We start from the raw sequence: 25,827 nt of genomic DNA, 5'->3' as shown, positions 1-25,827 counted from the left end.
CAGACTCATCAGCACCCATGGGTCCCACGCTGTGACTTCTCAGCCTGCGTCTGAACTGCTCATTCATACCTTTTTAATCATGTTGGCTTGGCCAGAATACAGTCATTGCGTGTGTATCTGCAGCCTGATACATCTTATTCATCTGTGCCATAGAGCTCCATTGCTGTCCAAAAACTAACATAAAAATACTTAAATGAGCCACACTGTTGCACTGGATGACATAGAATAATAATGATGATAATAATGATAAACCTTATTTTTACAGCACCTTTCATAAGAGCAATGTTGGTGAAAGTGCTTTACAACAAAGAAAATGAATGGATGAATGAAAGCAAAGCTCCAATGCTACTGTAATGCTAACACGTCGAGAAAACACTGGGCTTGGCGCTGTCATCAGTAGACCTCTGTTACTCTTATTCTACTGCACTGGCCTCAGGGTTATATTGCTATCATTTATGCGGTTGTAGTTTCAAAGTGCCAAATTTATGATCCCTGTGTACGCCAGAGCAACTGGACTTTAGTGTGGAATGTGCAGATCATGTAATAAGTTTAGTTAGAGTGCATGTTTCGGGGGGGAGGTACAATGTTTAGATTATACTACTAGATAGAAAGATAGGTAGAAAGATAGATAGATATCTGGAGGAAGCCCACTAACCAACGCATTTGTAATACACACACACACACACACACACACACACACACACACACACACACACACTCACTCAGAGGAATTCACATGGCCATGCGACAGGAGCCATCCCCAACTACCCGACCACTGAGTCAGAACATTCTTGTCAGTTCAACTTAACTTATATTTAGAACCACAGTAACACACACATGCACACACTCATGCTCACTAACACACAGAAATGACTAAACATGATGATCTATAAATAGAAGTGTGCGTGTGCGTGTGTGTGTGTGAACAGCACAGTGAGGTGTTTAGAGGACTGAAACAATAGGACATAAAGTCCACCTCTGGATTTACCACAATCACATACTGCCCACACATACGTGCACACACACATTAAGAGATACTCGCTGACCTTGCACACTTGTTCATACTGATATGAAGGTGATTATGACTGAGATTTATGAGGCCTAAAAGTTTGTTCAAACAAAGTTTATAGGTTTGACCATGCAAACTGTACGTCTTTGTTTGTGTGTGTGTGTGTGTGTGTGTATGTGTGTGTGTGACATGTACAACATTTCCTATTGTGATTGAAAATTATTAGTATTAATTAGCATCATCATCATTATTATTAGGAATATTAGTATTAGTATTTATTATTATTATTACCTTAACAAATAGTGTGCAGTCAGAGTTGTCTGTTACAGGCTTTGGCTTCTCCTCAACTCCCTTCTTCTCAGACGCTGATGAAGATGATGAGGCAGATGAAGATCTGCGTGATGAGTTCCTCTCGTCCAACTCCACCTCTGGAGACCCCCTCTCCTCCTCCTGCATCTTCTCCAATTCCTCTTTCTCCTCCTCCCTATTCCAGTGCTCCATCTCCCCTGTCTCTCCATTGTCAGCATGTGAGGAAGATGAGGAGGAGGATGAGGAGGATCTGCTTCGCCTCTCCTCGGAGGCAGGTTGAGAAGCTGTCTCGTCGGTCATGTCATACGTACCTGATAACTCATGGTAGGTTAAGTCTGGGGTGTCATATGCGCTGTCCGCATCCATTCTGGGTGAAGAGATTAAACAGAGGTTGGGATTGAGGAGACGGTTAAACGTGTCAGGGTATAAAGAAGAGTGACTGTGATGCCAACAGTGGCTACCTTATCAAAAAACAGGACTTTGAACAGGGAAGGTCCAAAGGCAATGCCAAAGAAAGACAGCTGTGATGATTCTTAAAGGGCTATTGTTGGGTGGAGAGAAAGTAGCTCCAAAAAGTTAATTATTTAATGGCTGTGAGTACAAAGTGCACCGGGACGAAAAAGGACTCATTGGCCATGAATCAAACCTGAAGGAGAAAAAACAACGTGAAGTAAGTTTCTTGCATTAAGTTTGCTGTTTGGACCAGAACATAAGCTTTGTGATGGGCCTATACATGCAAAACCACTAGCATGCTTATGTGTGTTTTCATGCATTTTGGAGCATAATATGAGTGTTTAATCAGCAACACATTTTCTGTCAGAAAAAAGTGAAAGCAAGGTTTAATATCACTGAAATACTGATTAGGTATTTCCTTGTAAAATATCCCAGCAGACTTGTCATAGATGTCATTTAACTAATTTTATAACTCTAGGAGGCACAGCTTGAGTAAATATCCCCTGGCACCCTGCTCCGCCTCATTGTGTGATCCTTCTGTCTAAGAGGTTCACATGATCAATGTGTTGAGTCACCCACCATAGGTCAGGAAAACTATTTCTATCAAGCTGGTGATGATTGTAGATACATCAGTTTAAATGTCAGGTGAAAACACATCTAAGTATAGGTATTTTATTATTTATTTACTCTGCATGATAGTAATGAAATAACCACAGAGGCTGAGGGTAAAATGAGTGCAGCGCCCTCTGCTGGGGCCCTGCAGACTTGGGTGGGGAGGGACTATTACCTGTACTTAGGTAATGGTCTGCGAATGCCGTCTCAGTGGTAAGTGTACATCAGTTCCGTAAAAATACAGGGATATTAACTTTGTTTTATGGCTAAAAGTGTGATTTTTGTACCTTGTATGATGACTTGAGCCCTCTATCCCTACAGAAAATACTGTATGTTAATATTGGCGGTGTTTTTAATTGTTTAAGTCACGTTATTGGGTGCATCACGTTAAAATGGATTTGCTAGCTTAATCTCTGAACGTAAAATGTGTGGAGTCTTATTTTTCTTATTATGTTATTTTATTCTCGCATTTTTGAGAAGTCCATGTGCGAGACTGTGAGGGATTACTTCTTGCACCATTAGAATAAATGGCTGGTTGATGCCGAAAGTGACGGTGGTGGTGGTGCTTCTCATACAACACAACGCAACAGAGAAAGAGTACACAACCGCATCATCTGCCTGGCAAATTACAAGACAACGCTGCAAGGGAATGCTGAGAGGTATTGTGGAGTTGATCATGCACTTCTAATCTAAACTAATTTACCACAACATTATCTAGTGGATGTATTTTTAGTGATTCTAATAAAAACTAGACGCAATATTGAGGTAGTCTAATCATAATCTAACTTCTAGAACAAGATTTCCCGATTTTTAACACTACAACTACTGTCATATTTTGCATTCAACCACATCATGCAAAAGCAAACGGCAATACTTGTCCCGCCCCCCGAATCTGAACGTTCATTCGCTGCTTGAACTGCCAATTTAGCTAAAGCGCAAGCGGACGGTTACGTTAAGGTCGCGACAACAAGAGCAGAGGCGTACAGTTGTTACGTCAAAATTAAAGCATTATATTTTAAAAACTAATATATGAGATCATTTCTACATGTTGCTGAATTTCGCTCAGTCACAAATTATCAGTTAAATTCCTATTAATATAGAAAATGAAACAATTAATGACAAAATAACATTTTTCTGTATTGTAGCATGTGGTGTTTCAAATGAGGATTTATTTTGAAATGCGTAACCGGAACTTTCAGAAAATCATCTTAGTTAGCTCGACAACGTCCGAGCATTTTTGTTTTTTGGTGAAGTCCATTGGTGATGTAGCTGCTGAAATTGACAGAAGCGAAAGTTATTCATCAGCACTGTGTGGAGACAACCGCCTGTCACCTCTGTCACAGGTAACGTTATTAAACAGACATTAGCAATGTGTGACCGCTGTACCATCAGCAAGCTAACATATGCTATGCAGACAGCTAACCTCTCCACTGCTGAAAGTGAAAATAAAATTAGTATTTTTAACTCATTATATATCACCCATTCTTCGTTTTACCTGTGGGTTGTCTTCATTATTCATTAATGCATTTATTAGTCACAGTTATTTGGGATTTTTCGTGCTGAACGGTGACTTCCTGGTTGTGGTTATTTATTTGTCACGAGCTGCTGAAGAATGTTTTAATTTTTCAGTTTGGACTCAGTTGCGTCACGGCCTTGTTTGCTTAATTAAATTATGTGCAGCAGTTACAGTTATTTGTCTATGAGTAAGAGACAGTGGCAGAGTTACAAAAACAAGAGAAATGTACAAAGAGATGATACAGTTGCAGCACTTCTTATGTAATTTGCCGCTTATATGAACTTCTTATGGATTTCCAAAAAAGACTTGCAGGAGCAATGCAGCAGAAGACCATGCTGCCTGGAGGGAGCATCGACAAACTTAGAAATCAATATTCATTTTTCGTTTATCTTATTCGATTCATGTCTTCCTCAGTTCATTTCCAGTATTCACAAATTAGATTTCACTTTGATAACCCTGTGAGCTTCCTCTCAGACAGAGGTGACAGACTAATGTCTTCACAGGCTAATGAATTGAATCAAATAGAGACGGGAACAGACATTCAATGCCTGTCTGTCTTCTCGTATAAAAGACGTGTTTGTAGTCAATCTAAATTGTTTTGATTTGCTTCAATTTCATGTCTTTGAGAGGCCTGTGATCTCTTTACAGTTTCCTTCCACACACAGAGGATGTTTGTACAAGTGAAAAGTTCCTGTTTTCACTCCTTTTTATAGCAGATGTTCGTAGATTGATCTACATGAAACAGGATGTTCTTGTGGAACATCGAAACGTGAACAGGAATCAGGTAACTGACGGCTTAAAAATGACATTGTTTTGAGGCTTGCGTCTTGTATGCACGTGTAGTCGTGACAACAAAATAAATCTTGAAGAGCCTTTCAAAAAGACAAATTCTGTTGTCTGTCGTGGAAGAAGAGGTCTACACCTCTTTGTTATAACTGCCAAACCTCATCGAACATACAGCACATTATTTTAAGTAGAATCCTTTACAGACACACATTATCCTCAGCACACACTGAGATAGAGATCCCCGTCAACTTCCGTTGTAACCAGTTCCTCCTCTACTCAAACATACTGTGTTATAAGTTGAAGACGACCCTCTCCCATAACAGACAAGCAAGTCGACGTGACACAAGCCAACATTCAGCAAATGAACCCGTCGCTTATAGAAGTAGACGGGTTGCAGTTTTGATGCTGCCTGCTGGTATGACATGAAGTAACCACTTAAAGTTTCACTTCCTGCAAAGCAAAAGTGAACGAACAAAGAATATTTTTAGCATTTGGAGATGATTGTCCGTTGCTGTCCAGCCAGGCATTCGCTTTCAGTTCCTTTTGTTTTTACCCTGAAGCTTGACGGATACTTTGGTCTCTGACCGCGTGGTTTTCAACCACCATGCAGTTCAGTAATGGCAGTTTCGAGGTGTGAAATAGAAACTGCAAACCTGATGTCAGTCCCATCAGCCTCAGTTGTTCTTAGTGTTACTTAGCAAATCTTAACATGCTGAGCTAAGATGGTGAACATGGGAAACACTATCCCTGCTAAACGTCAGCATGTTAGCATTGTCATTGTGAATATGTTAGTGTGCTGACATTAGCATTTAGCTCAAAGCACCGCAGCACCTAAATAGCCTCACAGAGCTGTTGGTCTTGTTTATACACGCCTTGTCTGTCCATATGCAATTGCAGATAACGTTTCAGGATGTTACTGAAAATGCTGTTGGGCTTCCTGTGTGGTGCCCAAGCTTTGGCGAGAGAAAACATCACGGATCAGCAAGGTCCTCCGCCGCTGCTGCTGGTGTCCTTTGACGGTTTCCGTGCAGACTACCTGAAGAGGTTCCCCATGCCGAACCTGAAGCTCCTCTACAGCCAAGGGGTTCTGGTGGAGCAGCTGACCAACGTCTTCACCACCAAGACATTTCCCAACCACTACAGCCTGGTAACCATGCTGCTCGTGCTTTTTGTGTGGGGAAAGATGTTCTGCCAGATAGTTAGTGTGCCATGCTTGTCGGAAAACACTTGTTTTCAGCTGTTTCTCTGTTCATGTAAACAGATAATAATGCAGACTTGCATATGTGGAAAATCAGTCAAGTAAACATGAAAACGCTGTACAAACTACTTTGGTGCAGCTGCATTTTAAACTGAAAGTCTCATAAGAAAATAGATATTAGAAGATAAAAGAATAAACTCAAACACACAATATATTAGCATAATAATGAATTATAACAATCACAACAAAATCAATTGTCAATAATCAAATCTAGGTCACAGGGCTGTATGCTGAGTCTCACGGTATCCTGGCCAGCAAAATGTACGACCCCATCAGCCACAAGCACTTCCAAGCCGGCAATGACACCGACCCGTCATGGTGGAGCAGCACGCAGCCCCTCTGGGTCACAGCGCTGGACTCCGGCTACAAGACGGCCGCCATGATGTGGCCCGGCTCTGACGTGACCATCAGAAACCGCACAGCGACGCACTTCTTTCCCTACAACTCCGGTGTGACATTCCAGCAACGACTGGGGAATGTGACAAAGTGGATGCTGGGAAACGGAAAGGTAGGACAGTTACTTTTTTGGAAGCACTATCACTGCATTTTCACTTTTGATTGCCCGTAAATGTTTTCCAAGGTTTCCATTTTGGTCTATGGCTGTTCTAAAACTGTGTTAGTGCCACTTTAGAGCACAAGGTAGTAAAATTTAGAATGCCCGGCAGGTGAGTAGCTATTGTCTGACATTTATATCATGTAACCTGTTTCACCAGGAGCAAGGAGTGATGTTTGCTGCTCTCTACTGGGAGGAGCCAGACCAGTCAGGTCACATGTTTGGTCCCGACAACACCACTGCCATGGGCAAAGTGCTGAAGGAGGTACAGTGATTTTGTTAAAGCTTCAAACCTCAAAGATATCAAACACATGCATTTGTTAACATTCCCAAGAATGTTCACTTACCTAGTAAGCCCTGAGCAACAAGTTCTGAAATTAGCTGCAGTTTTATTCTTAGTAACATCATCAGCAGAAATTCCTAACATATAGGTCATGTGATTGTGTTGGATAATATTTTACAATATGCAATAAATATGGAAGTTCCTTGTAAAAATGCCATTAACTCGGCATGACCCAATGGCTCTGCACGCTTGAGGTTTAGTCAAATCCCCTTTCACTCTTACTGACGGCTGTGTCTCTTTGCATGCTGCCAGGTTGACGACAACGTCGGCCTGCTGGTGTCAGAGCTGAAGCGGACTGGCCTCTGGGGTCGCATCAACGTCATGATAACCAGCGACCACGGCATGGCTCAGTGCTCAGCCGAGCGCCTCATACGGCTGGACGACTGCCTCCACCCAGACAACTACACACTGGTGGACCTCACACCGGTCGCCGCTCTCATCCCGCATACAGGTAAGCAGGTTCATATCGGCTGGCATGAGACACGAGAGCCTGCATGCAAACACAAGCACACAGACCCATGACAGGCTGTCTCTTTATTTGTCTGATCATACTTACGATGAATTTCCTTGGCAAAAAAGTGAGGCTTTTTCTGTATAAAACCCATAAAACCTGCTTTATTTACAATAAATGTAAAGGTGAAACAGAAGTTTTGGTCCATTCTCGTGTGTCGTTTTTAGGGCAATGCTCACACTTACATCTGTGTGTATGCTTTCCAGACCCAGAGACTATCTACAACCTGCTGAACAAGTGCCATCCACATATGATGGCATATTTGAAAAAGGCCATTCCTGATAGGCTGCACTACAGGAACAACCAACGTATCCAGCAAATCATAGTGATTGCTGATGAGGGCTGGACCATTGTGCAGCGAGGGAACAAGCTGCCAAGATGTACGTCATTGTAACTGTTTTCTCAGTCCTGTGACAGCCAGACATTCGCTCTTCCACAAAGTCATCTCTCAGTTCTCACACACTTGCTTTTGTTTTACTCAAGGTGACTTATATTTTCTAATAACATCTATATACATTCCTTGTGTGTAACTGTTCCAGGATACAGCGATAAGCTACTTGCGCTTAATTTGGTTTTAAAAGCAGAAGGGTTTCCCCCTTCTGCTTTTAAAACTGAGGTACTAAAATGGACATTAAACCTCTTTTTGAAACTTTTGGGCACAAGTGCAGCATGGAAATATTCACATTCATCAGCAAAATGTCCAACGACAGGACCTCCACCCACCATGCTCTTACTCTCCTTCCTTCTCTCAGTGGGCGATCATGGCTACGATAACTCCCTACCCAGCATGCACCCCTTCCTGGCAGCGACGGGCCCCAGCTTCCGTCAGGGTTATCAAATCAGCCGTTTACAGAGCGTGGACATTTACCCGCTCATGTGTCACCTCCTGTCGGTGCCCCCGCAGCCCAACAATGGCACCCTGACCCAGGCTCGGTGCCTGCTGGCTGCTGAGACCTGCTGGGATGTCCCTCTGATGATCGCCCTGGTGGTGGGCGTCCTGCTGGTACTCACTATGATCACTGGTAAGTCTGAATGATTGCAACAGCATATTAATGTGTGTTATGTCCATGCATGATTTTCCCAGGGGCGTCTAAAATTGAAGGGGAAAATGGTTCAAATATTTGGATGAATTGCGGAGATAGTGCTTGTTTTGACATGTGAACACACTGAATGTCTCCAACTAACGAACACGACTTGTTTCCCTTCAGTTCTGTTCAGGTTGCTGAGCTCCCGCCGCCCTTCAGGCCCCCGACCCTTCCAGAGGCTGCAGGTTGACTATGATGACGATGAGCCCCTGTTGGAGTGAACCAGTCAGAGCCGGTCACGACACAAACCTGTGTGACCTGTTCGTGGTCCAAGAGGTACTTGACATGTTGCACTTTACTGACTGTGGCTGCTGCTCTAGCCTTGATTATGGCATGTGTATGCTGTATATGTACTGACACACGTGCACTGGAAAGACCTGTTGTCTTAAATGCCTTCAGGCCCATTGACACCTGGTGTGGAGTTGGACACTGGTGTAAAAACAGCAGTAGGAAAGAGTGAATACTATACTTGTCCCTGACTCTCCATAATGTTTATGTTACTGTTGTTAAACCCTGTTACGATGGACTTGAAAATGTGACAAGAAGACAGTTGTGATTTGTTGAGGAATGTAACTCATTTTGAGGAAATATTGAAGACTTTTATGGTTTGAGGATGACATTGAGGTTAAGAATTTTATTCTGGGTCTTTAAAGAGATACCGTTACTGATTTAAGAGATTTCTTTTATATATTTCTGCGGTGAACTGTCCTTAGATGAAACTTTATCTCGTGTTTGTTTTTTATTTTATTTTTTTTACTTGTAGTGTTTCTTTCTGTCAGCAGAGGGAGCCAGTAGCTCATTTAAGATTGACTTTGTGTCCCGTTGATGCCTAGTGGTTGGTGAAGAGGAAAGCTTGAAAGGTTATTATTGGAACTGTTTTTTGTGTATTTGTTACTGAGTTGTCTCAATGACGCGTCCATTCTGCTTTGATCCATATTTGCATACTTAAAAACTGAAATTAGAAATCTGAATTAATACATTTTCAATTCTTAAATTATAGTATGATAATTTATACTAAAATGCTCTCAGTAAGGAGAAGTGGTGTATTGAGGAGGATGATTTCTATGCAAATTGTTCAGTAAGTTTAGGAATATGTTTCTGAATATATTCTGAAATACTGTTATTAAGATGCACAACAGATGCTCCAAAGAGATATTCACTTGAAAAAGAGATTTATTTTTTTTTAAATTAAAGCAATATAATGTATATTGTTGGCACAAGGTTGGACGCTTAGATTTTATGAATAGTGCAAGATCAGATTCACACAATGAGTTAAAAACTTGGTAAGTTTTCATGTTTATCTGATGCTTTCTGATGCCTCTCATCTTAAAACCAACAAATCCCATGAAAAGACCGAAGCAAGGTCAGAGCCGTGCAGCTCCAGTCTTGTCCATGAACTTGTAAACACACAGATGAGCCACACTGATGCACTGGATGACATGTTGCTTCATTGTGACAAACATTGGCACTGTAGTTTATTTTGGCTTCATCCGCTGTGCGCCTGCTGCTGTGAACACTGAGTACACCATCAAATGAGTATTCACCCACAGCTGAAAGTCGTCCCATTCAAATGCTTGCTTAAAAACTGCTGTACCCAGCAGTTTCAGGGAATTATGGAGTGTTTTTTTAAAAAAATGAGATGCCTGTTTTCAAGATTTACATCTGCAGTTTTGGGTCTGCGTGCCACCAACAAGGCAGAGATGTCAGAGAGTACCAAGACACAGACAAACATGCTGATTTTGGTCTTTTCGTGGGATTGCCATTCTCACCTTTTAATGCAGTGCTGCTTGCGTGCGTCTCCAGCAATGTAGCTAGTGATATGTATATACTGTTCATGCGTGTGTGTGTGTGTGTGTGTGTGTGTGTCTGTGTGTGTCTGTGTGTGTCTGTGTGTGTCTGTGTGTATGTTTAAGCACTGTTTGCCTCTTGCTGCTGAAACAAGCAAAGAGGAAAAATTCCCCATCATCTTCACCCTCTTCTTGTTCCCCGTATGATATTGTAAAACATCATAAATTCGTGCCATAAAGGCATCTCAGTGCAAAGTTCAGTTGTGTGGTGTGTCTCAGGACAACGGTCTCTCACTTTTAGGATATTTTTGTGTTTGTGGTCTTTGCACTGTATTCGTGCTTGATGTAAAAGTCACTGGGTTTCTAGTTTTGAGAAGTGGGAAAAGTCCTTTTGGTACTATGCAAATCCTGCCTGGGCTGTGCAGAGATTCCTGGGGTTTAATGTAATAAAGTTGATGGAAAAATAGATGTTTTGTGTTGTGATTCACCAAACCCCCCCCCCCTGTGTACCAACATGGAAAGCAGAAGCGACACACATTTGGAAAAATTAATTTATATTCCTTTATATTTTTTTTCTCCATTGCAGTCACAACATTACAATGTAATAAAATGGTAAATATATAAAATCAAACTCAAGATTGACGCATATACATTTCTGTATCGTGTTCAAAACCAAATGAACTGTACATGTTTCATTTATATCTGTTGTACATAATTTAAAATCATCTGTCATAATTTCTATGTAGTCATCTGTATTATTGTAAATCTTTGTCTCTTCACAGATAAATAGACTTTATTTTCAGGAGGTATTGTAACAAAAATAACACATTTCCTAACGCTGGCCAACTGGAGCCATTGAAAATATCATTCAACTCTTCCCCAGAATGCTTTTATGCTATCATAGACACAGGATACACAGACAGACAAGAGATACACTGCGTGTCGTCTCGTTTCTCCTCTGTTTTCTTTCTGGTTGGTCAGAAACATTCGGTGTGAATTTGGGAATCCCCCAGAAGACCAGAGGATTCCTGAATGGTGTTTTAATGAGCTGACGCAGGAGTGGTTTGAACACGGTTGATGACAGCAGCCATCATTTCTACAGTGAAGTCGGGAGATGTTAGCCAGACAGCCCACCAGTCCTGTTTCTGTATGCTAAAACTACAGTGAGGAGACACTTAGTACAGATTATACTATAAAAGTAAAGTTAATTCGAGAGCTTCAATTTGTTGGTTGGGGGCTGGATGTGTCCCCCTGCTTCCATTTTTTAGCTATGCGAATGCTTTGGGGAATTTGGGTGAACTGACAAGTGGAAGTCCACTTCCATCCAAGGCAAACCAACCAGGAAATTCACTAATAAGTTAGATCACTGATCCCGCTCTCATATCTCTGTATGCTAAATATGAAGCTACAGCCAGGAGACGGTTAGCTTAGCATAAAGACTGGAAGCAGGGGGAAACAGCTAGCTGAGCTCTGTTTAAAGGTAAAAGAAACAAAAAAGTTTCACAATGTTTCAGAATCTTTCTCATTGAGGAAACTTTGACGGTGTCATGTACATTCTCACACTCAGCATTCAAACTCTCAAATAAAAGGGCGGACAGTAAATATAGTGCACTACAGAGTAAATAGGGAGTGATTCTGGGCACAGCCTGAGTCCAGCTTTGTCAGCTTTGCAGAGGGAGCAAGCTGTTTCTCTGGGCTTCCACTCTTTGTGCTAAGCTAAGCTAACCGACAGCTTCATATTAATACAGATATGAGAGTGGTGAAAATCCTTGATTTTTTTCCACAAAGCATTCACGAGTCATTGATCCGAGCCAAAGCTTGCTTGTGGCTGTCTGGCAAACCACCTCCAGAAACTTCGTCCTGCCTACAGATCTGGTATCAGTGTGCTTATACTCAAGACGACACGATGGCACAGACTCCTACGAAAACAGTTTCCAGTTAAGCTGAACTCCTCTCATCTTACATTCTGGATATTTATAAAGAACATTTACTATCAGTACATTTGAAAGAGCCATCGAAGCAAACTCATCGAACATAGATCCAACTGAGGAGGATTACCAGCAAAAGGTATTTACAATCAAAATGCCAACCACGAGAAAATAAAAGGTACGTTTGCACATCAAAATCTCTAGAGCTACGTTTTTTTTTTTTCAAGCTGAAGAACACAGTAAAAAAGCATGACCCCGACAAAATAAAAGCTCATGGTACATCTTATACATACATCCACATTAAGGTTTATTTGACCCTGCCCTGTGCTTATAGTATCCACACCTGAGGCAAACCACTGAAATCCCTCCGACTCGCCTTCCATGATTGAATTTGAGTATTTGTGCCAAAACAACCAAACCTCTTTGCTTCGAAAAGGAAAGGATTTCAACCGTCGTTGGACTCAGATGTGGTAGAAACTGGTCTGAGATCAGAAGCAGCTTATCGTCTGGCCTCGATCTCAACAAAACCATGATGAGTAATGATAATTTCACAGCTCTGAAACCACACAAGTAAAACTTTGGCTAAAAAAAGCATATGAAGCATTACTGACACATACGATAGTTTGCACTCGCGCACACATGCACACACACAGCCTAACAACAGGCCTCATATGCTTTGCAGACCCTGATAGTGAAACATTTATGTCTTTATCCAAAGAACAAAAAAAATACCCTTGTGGTTTTACACATTCCTGTCGGGAGGTTGCATCCTTCCTGGTTACTACCAAAATTTTTTCCTCTCTCCCGACCAATTTTAACCCATTGACATACAAACTTGACAGAAAAATGTAAATGAACCCCATAGAAATGATACACAGATCACCAAATTATCATTAACAAATGCAAAAAGTTTTTTAAAAATGTAAACAAATGGTACATCACGTGTTTGCGTTGTTACACATTAACGCTTTCTCCACTTCTTCTTGCAAACAAAGACAAAAAAAGGGAAAACAAAATGAAATAAGAACAAGCAATACATGAGAACAGTGATGTGGTATTTTTTGTAAAGGTTGACCAAGCCCAGAACCTTTCTGTGTGGAACCTTGCATAGCTGTGGTTGTGTAGCCATACAATAACACTGACTGGATTTTGCTGTCCTACAGAGCGGGCCTGGCTAAGGCTCTGGGTTTAAGTGTGAAGGAGGAAACTTTTCACTTGCAGCGTGCAGACTCAGCTGTAGATTGTGGATCCATGAATTCTTGATTACTGAGTGACATAATCTGAATCAAAACGAAACGGAGATGGCGGGAAGTTATGATACCTGCAGTCTGATTATGAGGCTGCAGCTGAGTCTGAATGCTGCACATGAAGACTTCCATATAAGCTGTATTTTTTTTGGTTGTGTCAGACCTGATTTGGCTGTGTTGAACCTGATCTGTGACTGGCTGGAGCTCTGGGTGCAAAGGGGCCATGGTTTGGGGCAGAGGGTCAGAGGTCAGTGCTTGGGAAAAGCTCGTGGGACAGCTGCACTGGAGCTCAACATAAATCTCCCTTTAACAACCCAGAAGCACATACGAAGCTGTGTCTCTTCAAGCCTCTAAAGTTACCCCTTATTTTCCTAGGAGCACATGTGCCCTCAAATCTAGAACATTCATGCAAGAAATTCACGAGCACGATCTGTGAAACAAACAGAAAATGTCTGACTGTGTTCTCTAAATGTCACATGTTCGGTTTTTAGGACACCGTGCTGACACGGTATGCTGTTTTCCTTTGATTTCTGTGCTCTGACACACCGAGCCCATGCTTAACGTACAGTGCATGTCCACATTGGAGTGTACCAAAAATTAGCACCACCCTCTTAAGTTAAGTTCAGCTTTTTGCACGTGACCATGTTATCTTAAAAAATAAAATGAAATCCACCTCCACTTCTGTCGAGCGGGTAAGGCATTGTAGCTTTTATATGTCACTCAGTTTCACAGAGACAGAGGGCGTTGCTGTTTTTCTGTACACTCTCTACATGAGGAAACCCAGATTGATTGAATGACACTATTCAACCGATCTGAATGTGAAACACTCTAAACATATTTGGCTAAATTCTTCATAACACTGTAACCACAACTGTACAAAAACCATCCAGCTTTACTCAATAGCACCATATGAATATTGTTCCCAAATTATAAAGGGGTAAGGGATTATTGGACGTTTGTGTGTGTGTGTGTGTGTGTGTGTGTGTGTGTGTGTGTGTGTGTTCAAGCGGTGAGGTAGGGATGCATCCCATTTACTGTTACACTATTTTTCACTGTGTCTGCATGCGTGTGCTGACTCGCACATCTCCCTGCAGCGGAGGAAAACCCTGTGTGTGTGTGTCAGTGTGTGTGTGTGTGTCGGGAGCGTGTACACTAAGCACATCTCCTTGCGTCGGAGACTTGCATAGCTTCTGCAGGACAGGAAGAGCAGTTGCCCGTTTGGACGGAGCCTTTGGCACAGCCTTGGCCGATAACTGAAGGCAGTACTCAAGTTGCACCATAGAATTCAAAGAGACAATCTGCCCTTATTGCACCATAAGTACATGTGTGTTTCATAGTTGCACCATATGAAGTGGGGTTAGCAGCCAATTGACTCTGTATCTTGCACCATATGAACACAGATGCTGCTGCTTCTGTTGCGCGTTCGCACCTACTGAATCTACTCGCCAGTCGGCAGCAAATGAACTGATTTGACCTCTTTCTTTTTTTTTTTCTAAATTGGGTAGCACCACGGAAAAGTAATGTAAGCTCACTCTTCACTCAAACTTAAAGGGATACGTCAGCATTTTTGGTGTGAGTCTCCTGTTTTCACACGCCACGTTCGGCTGGAAAATGATTCTTTTCATGATGAATTAATATGTTGGTCATTTTTAGATAAAACGATTGCTTAGTTAGTCTATAACAGTGGTTTCCAACATGGGGTGGGGACCCCTGCTGAGGGTTCACAAGTCCACTCTGCTTTGTTTTAAAGGGGAACTCCACCGATTAGACACATCAAAGCCTGTTTCCAGGTGTACAAAAATAGTTGAAAAGGCCTTTTGTGACTCCAGATGGTGCTGCGTGAAACCAAGCGCTGCCACTCGAGGCATTTACAAGATTGAAAAAGAAAAAAATCTGTGTGGAGTTGGAAAGAAGTGGGTTTACCAGATTAGCAGGTAGTATAACACACTCAAATCTCTGAAAGAGTGGTCGAGTTGCAGTGTGGGTAATATAGGCCCCAAGTTTGGACAAGGAAAAGGATCAATTTTTATCCTTTTACTAGTCCATTGTGAGTCCAGCAAGGTTACAGGTTTAATGCTAAATCGGTAGAATACACTGTTTATTGGTCACATGCCAAAAAGACTGGGAACCACTGCTTTGTAGCAGTCCAGAATTTATCATTCAGTTTATGATATAAAACAGAGGAAGCAGTGAATCCTCAGCTGGACACAGGGCATGTTTGTTTCATCACAATTGTTTCTGTCAGTCCATGCTAATATCACTAATCAAGTTATTCTTTCAGAGCCAATATGATTACAATTTGGTGATCAATCTGAGTGAGTCAAAACAAAAAATGCAGCTTTGAGCTTGCTTTCAACCTTCAGTGGCTACTTTTTCTATAATTTTACACCACTGAACAACAAAAATAAGAAGCCAAAATGACCCCCCAGAAATGTTAAAGTACCCCTTTTAATAATTACAAATGTAATGTCTTTCTTTCTCTTCACCTGCTTGATCCTCTTGGCCAGCAGCAATGATAAGAAGCGTGTGTTTGTGTTCATCTTTTTGAACTGCACCATCTGAAATGACTCATGGCTGGGTTTCACCTGCTCTACCACTGACATGGGACTGGAGAATAGATGCGGGGCGTTGGATGGCAAAAACACTTTCACCACCTTCCAAACCCTTGTTTTCACTCGCCGCCACGCGGTGTTAAGGCAACCCCCTGATGGTGTGTGATTTCAGGAGCAGCGTTCCTGTCGACGGACTGATGACTGCTTTCTCGGCTCATTTGTTTGCCAATGTAACAGCTTGGATTACTGGGATAAACAAACAAAAAAATAAATAATGAGCCATACATCACAGCTCAGCCGTGGGTGGCATTGGGGGAGCTGATTTGGACGTTTTTCAGGAGAAGTCATCCAGAGAGTTGTGACGATTGAAGTCAAAAATTGTTTTATATCAGCTTCAGTGGCAGCACCCTGTTAGCGTGGGACCAACATGATTAAGACATCACACGCTGGTCGGTGCTGGTAGACATAGATCAAAAATAATTAGTCTTACGTTAGCTCTTTTTGTTGAAAATTTGGAGAGAATTTCTCGTTTTTTCATTGGTAGGTAAACCAATACAAGAAGATCTAACCTCCCACGACCCCTCAAAGCATAACAGGAATTGATGGAGAACAAGTGAAAGACCCCCCAGATGGCACACACACTAAGAAAACAGTGTGATAGGCATGTACTGCCTTTTGTTCCTTCCTGTATTCTATGAGTTGTGATATAACAGTGATACTTATGATGTAACCATACATTTGTAATACTGAAAACATCAGCAGGTGCTAACACTTCAACTGCAAGCATGGATGTTTATCGTTAAGATGATGGTGCCACTTTGTTTTGTATTTTTAATGTTTAATGGCTTGCTTTTATACTTCTGGTTTCAAAAACACATGGGAGATTGGCACGTTTTTTTTTTCATGTTTAGCAATAAGTGCAACATCATCATCATCTGTCCTCTATAGAGCTGTAGCTCTAGCTCCATGCTAACACTTTAGCATACAAGGTGTTGACTGAAAGAGAGGGACTACAACATGCTGGCCTCTAAAAAGATTAATTTTTTTAGTTTAATGTTTGAAACTGTATCTCAGCTAACATCAGAATGCTAATATCCCAGCTATTTTCAGAGGTTTTGGCTCTTATATTGAGCTGCTATAGCTTCTAACTAAGTTCTCACTTTTAGAGCTAATGTTGCTAACTCTCGCTTAACACAGAGCATGCTTAAGTGTTAGCATTCTTAAAGGAATATATTGACATTTTGGAATACAACACAATTATTAGTCACATAGGACAACAATCTTTTGTCGTACGAAGTATGAAGCTATGAAGCCATAGCCAGGGGACTATTAAGTTTAATTAGCATGAAGGCTAGATTAGCACAAAGGCTAGGGTAGCATAAAGATTAGATTAGCATTAAGACTGTGAGAGAGTTGCTGGTAGGGAGATTTTATTTTATTTATTTATTTATTTATTTTACTTTGAACATAGGCTAGCTTTTTCCTCCAGCTTTCAGTTTTTGTGCTAAACTATGCTAATGAAATCCTGGCTCTAGTTCCATATTTAGTGTTAAGATATTTGTGTGGCATTGATCTTCTCATCTAACTGTGGGTGATAATGATTGATTAATAATGAGGCTATTTTCCAAAATGTCAAACGATTTCTTCAGCGGACTGTAGCGTGAACTTGAGTGATATTTTGAATTTGTTTGAGTGTGCATTAAATGCCAATGCCCTCCCCATCTCTGTCTCCATCCTTCCCATCATGCTCTGCTACTCTCCTCAGTAACCTTGTCAACCAACGCCAAAAAAACGACGTGCCCAACTGCTCTGTCTCCAGTCAACAACAACGTAACGGTACATAAAAAACATCCCTTCTGTACATAGAAAATATATACACTACCTTTTGACTAGACTAACGACAACATGTTCACAAACTCCTTTTATTAAAAGTGACATTTGTTCTTTCTTTGTGTCACGTCTTTTTATTCTACTGAAACCCGTGAAAGCGACGCAACGTGATCGGCATGCGGTGGTCAAAGACTCCAGGGGTGAAACTTTGGCGCTCATTCTTCTATTTTTTTGTTTGCTTTTCTTCACGGCGGAGCGCGGTCGAGTGAAATTAAATCAATGGGAACAGACGCAGAGTGAACAGAGGAGCTGGAATTAGAGAGACAGAAGGATAAAGAGAGAAAGGGATGGACTCGCGCTGAAGCAGCTTGTTGAGTCATGGCCATGGGGCTCGCAGGTCATAGGCGCCTGCAAGGAATGGGTGTGTGTGTGTGTGTGTGTGTGTGTGTGTGTTTGTGTGTGTGTGTGTGTGTGTGTGTGTGTGCCCTCATAAAAGTATGACAGATTGCTTCTGTGTCTGTGTGCTTACATCAAGTGCCACATCGTGGGTGTGAGAATGTGTTTCTAAATCTTCTCTAAACATCCATGTATACATACATGTCTTATGATGGTGCATATGTGCTTATGTGTCTTGATGTGTTGATGTGTGTGTGTGTGTGTGTCAGAGTGAGGACTCATACTGTAACAGTTCATACAGCAGGGGTCCGTCACGGTAGCGGATGCCCACAGCAGCCGGCGTTATGTACTGCAGGATGTTGATAGTCCTCCGCAGGCGCCTGTCTACGTAGTGGGCGTCCCAGGCTGGGTAACGCTTCCTGGGCATGTCGATCTTTATAAGGGGGCCCTCGGGCTTGGTGGTGGGGAGCACTGACCTCACCTGGAAGACGGGAAGACATGTCTCGGCCACGTCCTCTTCCGTCTGTGACTTGGTCATGTGGGCCGGCGTGGGTGGAGCAGTGGGCGGGGCTGACGGGGGGAGGGGGAGGCCCCAGAGCAGCTGGGCGCAGCAGGACGAGGCGGGGCTTGGCTGCAGGTGGGTTGTGGCAGGGTGGAGGAATCCATAGTACAGCAGCATGACCAGGACACCACCGGCAAACGTCAAGTAGACGCTACACAGCGCTGGGACAGCGTAGGAGTCGGTCAACACTGGGTCCCTGTAGGCGTACCTGCAGGATGGTAGTGACATGGGGGATTAAATTCATGTGAGTGTGTGCGCTTGTGTGTGTGTGTGTGTGTGTGTGTGTGTGCTTTGTGTGCATGTACAGTATAACTACAATGTGTGTTTTGGCCAGTTGCTCCCTGCACTGGCTTCTTATGAAGGATTCGATTTTGAATTGTTAAAATTTTGTTTGTGGTAGGAAGCCAGTTTTTTTGTTGAGACTATTTTCAGCAGCAGATTAATCCACATTTGGACAGCAGGACGGGGCATTTCATTTTTATTTTGGTCTTATTACATATTTTGTTTGTAAAGAAGAAAGATATTGAATATCACCAAACTTGTCCTTTAAAACTGGGATTTCAAATGTGAGTAGGAGGCTGGGGCAGGCTGAAGGGCAGAGTTTAAAAGACAAAACATGGGAGGTTAATAAAGTCGTTAAGTATGGTGGAGGAAAATGACTTAAAAACACTTACAAATTAGTGTCAGAATAAGATGTTTTATGTCCAGTTTTGACCACCTAAAGCAATATTTAAACACTTCACATACATTGCTGGCAACATTTGTGCCACAGACCGACACATCGAGGTTTTCCTGAACGTTCCCTCTTTCTTAAATTAAACTCACAGCTATGTCAGGGAAGCTGACAAATAAACCTGACATCGAAGGCGAAGATTTCCTTCACAGTAATGTTTTAGTAGCCTCCAGGTTTAAGATGCAATGAAATGGAAATGACAGTAACACTTGTAGCTACATGGTCTAAACTCACCACAGCCCAGTGAGGATGGAGTTCTCAGCCAACACCACGGTGTAGTACGCCACCATTCTGTAGCGCGTCCGACCCTCCTTCACATTAAACCAGCAGAAGATGTAGACAATGCCAACCACCATGTTGAAAAGCACCTCTTCCCACTTGGACATGCAGAAGTCGGTACCCCCATGCACCACCCAGAAGGCCATGGCGCACCAGTGGACCACGACAAAGATGCCGAAGTAGATGTGGAAGAGGGAGGCAAAGAGGGCAAGCGAGAGGACGCGGGATGAGATGGTGAAGAGGCGCCAGAAAAGGTGCAGCAGCGCCCCGCGATAGCTCATGCTGCGCTGGTCGTCACGAGAATCTCGCAACAGTTTGTGGTAGGAGGCCAGAACCCAGGCCAGAGACAAGAGGGAGCCCAGCGAGGAGATGCCTGCAAAGAGGTGGAGGAGGGTTACAAGAGGTGAAAAAGTGAACCAATCCAAACAAATTAGAATCAAAGTTTTCAGGTTCGTGACACACAAAGTATATCAGCACAAATTGTTATGAGTCACTGGGGGTGTTTTGAGTAAAAATGTGAGCATATCCTTGAATAAGTAGTGTGTGACACGACAGCAACATTTGGCAACGATGCTTCATGGTATGAGTCCGAAATCTAAAGTTATTTTTAATGTCCCAGCTGCTGTGTGCGTCCACCCCCTGTACTAGTCACATATTTGCATTAAGTGAGAAGGTGTCCCAAAACTCCAGAGTGAAAGGGATGAATAACACCAGTGGGTGGCCGCCTAGATGATACATTGCCTGGATGAATAAGAAAGAGGAGGTTGATGGAGTTTGGCTAGCACATCCCCCGAACACTTATGATTGTGCTTTTTTTCTGGGGCTACCTGAACAAAAAACAGTGTGAAAATCCAAAAGCAGCACCATCTGCAGCCACAAATTACTGAGCATGATGTGTGCAAATCGCTAATTACTGTTTGTGCAGCTGCTGATTTGTATGTGCTTTGTGGGCTACATGAAAACATGGTGTTAGGTTTGTAAATGTGGCAGGAAGATGCTTGTGTTCACGTAGAACTGGTGTCCTTGGCTTTTCAAACACCCTGTGCAGTAGTCTGAGGAACCAAAGTCAACCCTTCCAGTGTAATCTGCTCCACCTACACTGCAGCGTCTCAGCTCGGTTCTCCTGGATCATGATGCAGAGCTGCAGGACCAGCTGAGGTGCAGACTCCAGGAAAGTCTCCAGCAGCCGCAGCATGTTGACGTCTGCATACTCGAACATCATGGCCCAGTACCAGCGCCGCTGGTGTTCCTTCTGCCGACGCGACATGATGCCCAGGTACAGGGTCCTGATGTACCTGCAGGGGGTCATAGGTGAGTGCTAGTTAATAAGAATCAAAGAAAACACATTTTGTCATCCCCCATGGCATTTTTTTTATCTAATTTATTTTCTTTCTTGCTAATTCTGTGTTTTGCCTGCTTGTAACTTTTATTTGAAGAAGCTCCCTGATCGTATGATCACTAATCCCTGATAATCTGACCAACTAATAGGTTTCTGTCACAGTCAGCCAGCTCTTTTCCTGCTGCCACTCTCTTCCTCATCTGCACACCTGCTCAGCCAGCATCCTTCACTACTCAGCCACGCCCACCTGAGCACACACCTGAGACTCATCTCCAATCAGCGCAGTGCTGTGCAGCTCTCCCACTCTCACCCTTTGCCAGGTTGTTCTTTGCCCTCATGCAAGACTCTCCAGGAATTATCTGCCTTCTTGGTATCGACCCTGCCTGCCCCTGACTTCGTCTGCTCCTCTGCCCTCTGGTAAGTAAGTACTTTGTTTAATGTGACACAATCAAGCAATACTGCAATACTAAATCACTGGAATGTTAATAATGTTCAACAATTGTAGCCAAATCTGCACCATCTTTTTCAGGATGTCTATATTTGTTATTCATCTCATTTTAGTGTTGGATATTCTGTCATAAATAAATCATGTCAGTGCAACACAATTAAAAGTCAGATCTTCCCGTCAGCACATAAACTAAAACTCGGCAGCAAAAGTGGGAACTTAGCACTGCGTATGAGCTGCAGGAAACAGTGTGTCATAGTAGAAATATTATTTGTATACATACCAATAAATTAACTTAATTTCTTACTCTCTTCTCTTACTTTTGCTTAATCTGATGAATAAAACAAATTGCAATTCTAAAAACTGATTGAACTTGTACTATAAATATTTCTGCATTTCATTATGGTCCAATTGTGAAAAGATCCTCCTTATGAACAAGACTTTGATCCATACATACTGAGTGGATTTCTCCATCTGGGAAACTACAGTACATGTGGGTGGCAGTGATTTTAATCAAAAATGCCTCAGGGAACTTGCATTGTTTGTACATCTATAAAACCTCCTCTAATGATATCCTCCTGCTTGTGTACTCTACGTGCATGGATGTCATTGCATGCATGTGCTCCCACATTATGCATGACTCTTTATAACAGCCATCTGCTTTGAAACATACAAGCTTAATTCAGGAAACATAAATTATGCACCATCCGTAGGAAAACGCCTACACGTGCATGCACACACCACTCATGTATTGTTAGAAAGGCTCACATCAGGCCTGGCTTGATGCGCAGGCCAGGCATGAACAGGCACTTAGGCTGGCAATCATGGGAGTGCTCCTGGCTAATTAATGATCTAGTGGCACGATGCCTGAAAACTTCATTGTGGACCACTTTATCTGTCCCGTACTTGGCATGTGACACTCCAGAGTTTGCACTGCGTTGCTTAAGTATGCTTTTTTCCCCAAGTACTGCTTCTGCACTGATAATACACATGTGTGCACAAAAGCATCAAAGTTATCCATCATGACTCCCTGTGTTTTTACTGACTGTCCTTATCATATTCTTCACATGTTAATGCTTCTAAGCAAACAATTTAAGACCGAATTAATGCATTTAATAGCTTTTAAATAAGAAACAAACACAAAAATTGTGTTTGTCCTTGACTCAAGAGCAATGACGGATAAATAATCAGCATCATTTGTTTGACTTTTTATGAACCTGTAAATAGTAACTCCTCATATTCATGTTCAGGTTAAGAATTGAGGCTTTACTGTGCAGCGTGGCAGGCAACCCTGACAGCCACTTAACGCCGAGACACAGAGGGATGTGGTTTCAAACCATATGTACCGAACACAGTAGATCATCCACCCTACCCCCACCACTCTCACTCCTCCTTTTCCCTCTCTCCTCTTGCTCTTTCTACTCCCCTCCCCCTCTTTTACTCACTCTGTGCAACATTTTCTCCATCTCCTTCCTCACCCCTCCTCTCTCCATCTCTAAGCGATCTGTCTCAATCAGGCCGTACCATTCCTCAGCCACAAACACCCCTGCTCCCTCCCCTGCTTCTTCTTCTTCCTCCTTCTTCTGACCCTCCACTTCCTCCAGGTGGGAGAGTCCATTCTGCAGGCTGTGGGGGGATTACTGGGTGGGGTGAATGGAGATAGAGGAGGGATGTGTGGGGATGTGTATATCTGTGTGGGGGTTGATTTAACCCTACAACCACAGAGAGAGTGAAGCAGAGGAGCTGAGCAGCACAACAGGATGTAAACACTTACACACACACACACACACACACACACACACACACACACACACACACACACACACTTATCACTCTACTCTCCCTGGTGCCTGCCCAGAGGCAAGTGGACACCATTAAGGAGTCTTCTTGGAGAGAGGGGTGGGGAGGGAATGACAGTGAGCACCGTTCTTGTGTTGAGGCAAATACACTCCTGCTACTACTACAACTTGTGCTGTCAAAGCTACACACACACACAAGCAAACACACACATAAGAAACAAGGGGCAAGGAACCTACAATGAAAGTTGCAATGAAAGGACGTTTGTGTGTGTGTGTGTGTGTGTGTGTGTGTGTGTGTGCGTACAGTATAAGAGCAAAAGGGTGCATGTGTGTTTCTGTTTTTTCCCGCCAATGCTTTTAGCACTACAATTAGCACCTACCCTTGTCCAACTGTGTCTATGTGTGTGTGTGTGTGTGTGTGTGTGTGTGTGAGTGAGGGAGAGAGGGATAGAGGGAGATGTGTTGCCAGAAGCGCAGATGCTTTTCCTCTTTGTACTCTCCATGCATGCTGACACTCATGGGAAGAGCCGTGACACCGTTTTTCCACTGGTCACACACACGCTGCCACGCATGAGCATACACCCATACATATTCACACACACACACACACACACACACACACACACACAGAATTCTCTGTTCGACAACTAAAGCGATGAAACCTGACTGAGACGCTGTCCATGGTGCTGAAAATGCATTCAGCACCATGGACAGCTCCTAAAACCACACTGTTTAGTTAACACATAAGAGGTACTATGGAGTGTTTGCTGTACTAACACTATGACTACGAAAGTTGTAGTAGATAGTGTCAGCCATAAAGTCAGCTTTTCTCAACCGGAGACTGCACAGTACGCGTTGTAGAATTAACTTTTCAGGTCACAGAGTTTGTCTGCGAAAGTGTGATCACTGTTTCTCCGACTGTCTCTCTTAATGTCTCTCTGTCATTCCTAGATAGTAACTGAAGCGCTGGGGAGGTCACAGGGGGCATTTCCTGTCCTCCTCTTGCTCTTACTCTCCTGCCTGTCAGTGTGAAGCAAGCTTTGCTTTCTTCAAGCAACATCGAGAGGACACCCCGCTCTATCCATTAGCGAGATTAAGTGTGTGTGTGTGTGTGTGTGTGTGTGTGTGTGTGTGTGAGAGAGAGAGAGAGAGAGAGAGAGAGAGAGAGAGAGAGAGAGAACGAGCGAGAAAAAGACTGTGTGAGAGCGAGATAAAGGGAGGGAGTGTGGTGACAGGTGAGGATCAGGTGTGTGTTGTTGTTTGTGTCCTCCCCCTCCCCCTCCTACCTCCACACTTGTCCCAGCTGGAGGATGTGAATGGTGGCCTGCCACAGCCAGATGGTGGCCAGCTGCAGGCGGTCCCTGCCGGGATACAGGCACCCCAGAGCCACCGCGCCCCGCTTGGTCAGCCCTTCCACCTCCCCGAGCCCCCCGCCGGTGTAGTCCTGAACGAACCACCGGAAACTTAGAATCTGGACCAGCACCGACGGCACCAGCACGAAGAAGAGCGTGAGGCCGAACCAGAGGTAGTCCTGCCTTTGATAGTAGTCCATCGCCAGGCACAGGTCCGTACCAACGTCCCAGAAGAAGACCAGGAGGGCGAGGATGATCCAGAGGCAGTCCAGCCACAGCTGCTCCCGGGGCGGGCAGTGAGTCTCCCGGATGCCGACCCCTCCGGCAGGCTGGCCCCCGCCGAGCAGAGAGCCGAGGCAGGCTGAGCGGCAGCCCCAGTAGCAAGCGGAGGTGCGGCAGCACTGACAGATGTGGATCGCGGCGGAGTCCAGGGGCTCCTCGGCATCAACATCGTACAGCTGGGCGAAACCGCCCCCGCCGCACCCGACCCCGGCTTTGCCGCCGTCCGACTGCGCGGCCATGTTCCCCTTCCCGCTCCTGCCCTCCTGCGAAACGCACGACAACCGCACCGTTGTGCTTTCTTGCGGGGCGCGGATACCACGTCACTTCCCCGATACCTGCTGTCCCCTTCCCTCTCGCGCCGCGGCGACTGCTGTGTCTCTTTCTCGCCCGGGGCGCGAGGAGCCATCAGAGCCGGCGGCCGCGCGACGGCGGCTCTCCTTCTTCCTCGTCCGGTCGAGACACCGCCACCGGGCGCTCGCGAGCAGCAGCAGCAGCTGAATCAGTTCCCGTTCTAGTCCAGCAGCCCTGCATCATCCCGTCCTGCGCACGCGGTCATCTAGGGCGACGGGAGGCTATGACGTAATGCATCTCCCGCTGTTCTTAAGACGTGTGAGTGAATGTGTGTATGTGGATGTGTGTGCGTGTGTGCGGGGGGACACGCACCGGACACTAGACTATTCTCTCAAACCACGACTCGTGCTAATATACGCCTTCCTGTTCAGTCAACCGGAGGACCCCCGACGCCCGCCTTTCATCCCTCCCGCTCTCAGGCTGCAGGTAGCAGGCATCCGCTGCAGCCCATGTCCGCTCCGCTCCTTTCCGCAGCTCCAGCCCTCTGCAGCTCCCGCTACCCCACTCCTC

General features: G+C 43.8%; 2 protein-coding genes across 3 annotated transcripts; one reads left to right on the top strand and one right to left on the bottom strand.

The window, feature by feature from the left end:
- The first annotated feature begins 3,602 nt into the window (after nucleotides 1-3,602).
- Nucleotides 3,603-10,681, top strand: enpp4 (ectonucleotide pyrophosphatase/phosphodiesterase 4). Of its 2 annotated transcripts, none has more exons than XM_076723019.1 (8): nucleotides 3,603-3,726; nucleotides 5,583-5,832; nucleotides 6,158-6,451; nucleotides 6,657-6,761; nucleotides 7,092-7,290; nucleotides 7,557-7,730; nucleotides 8,103-8,372; nucleotides 8,559-10,681. In XM_076723019.1, the coding sequence occupies exons 2-8, from the start codon at nucleotides 5,596-5,598 to the stop codon at nucleotides 8,654-8,656; spliced, it is 1,377 nt and encodes a 458-aa protein (XP_076579134.1). In that variant the 5' UTR covers nucleotides 3,603-3,726; nucleotides 5,583-5,595; the 3' UTR covers nucleotides 8,657-10,681. The 2 variants fall into 2 exon arrangements, with proteins under 2 accessions (XP_076579134.1, XP_076579133.1); XM_076723018.1 differs by having other exon boundaries at nucleotides 3,605-3,726; nucleotides 5,595-5,832.
- Nucleotides 10,682-10,769: 88 nt separating this feature from the next.
- On the bottom strand, nucleotides 10,770-25,827 carry xkr6a (XK, Kell blood group complex subunit-related family, member 6a). Its single transcript, XM_076723653.1, has 4 exons — nucleotides 24,619-25,827; nucleotides 20,848-21,044; nucleotides 19,705-20,122; nucleotides 10,770-18,945 (listed from the first exon to the last, which is right to left on the bottom strand). Exons 1-4 carry the CDS (start codon nucleotides 25,203-25,205, stop codon nucleotides 18,441-18,443), a joined length of 1,707 nt encoding a protein of 568 aa, XP_076579768.1. The 5' UTR covers nucleotides 25,206-25,827; the 3' UTR covers nucleotides 10,770-18,440.

This window comes from Chaetodon auriga, chromosome 23 (assembly GCF_051107435.1).
Source record: "Chaetodon auriga isolate fChaAug3 chromosome 23, fChaAug3.hap1, whole genome shotgun sequence".
NCBI classification, from domain to species: domain Eukaryota; kingdom Metazoa; phylum Chordata; class Actinopteri; order Chaetodontiformes; family Chaetodontidae; genus Chaetodon; species Chaetodon auriga.
Note: the sequence above shows the minus strand (reverse complement) of the source record. Positions and strands in the feature narration are given on the sequence as shown.

Excerpts from the sequence above, each read along its gene's own strand:
- enpp4 (XM_076723019.1), top strand. The coding sequence starts at position 5,596 with ATGTTACTGAAAATGCTGTTGGGCTTCCTGTGTGGTGCCCAAGCTTTG. Across the intron at positions 5,833-6,157 it reads TTCCCAACCACTACAGCCTG|GTCACAGGGCTGTATGCTGA; the intron begins GTAACCATGCTG and ends AATCAAATCTAG. Across the intron at positions 6,452-6,656 it reads GGATGCTGGGAAACGGAAAG|GAGCAAGGAGTGATGTTTGC; the intron begins GTAGGACAGTTA and ends CTGTTTCACCAG.
- xkr6a (XM_076723653.1), bottom strand. The coding sequence starts at position 25,205 with ATGGCCGCGCAGTCGGACGGCGGCAAAGCCGGGGTCGGGTGCGGCGGG. Across the intron at positions 20,123-20,847 it reads CCGAGCTGAGACGCTGCAGT|GCATCTCCTCGCTGGGCTCC; the intron begins GTAGGTGGAGCA and ends ACCTCTTTGCAG. Across the intron at positions 18,946-19,704 it reads TCCATCCTCACTGGGCTGTG|GTACGCCTACAGGGACCCAG; the intron begins GTGAGTTTAGAC and ends ACCATCCTGCAG.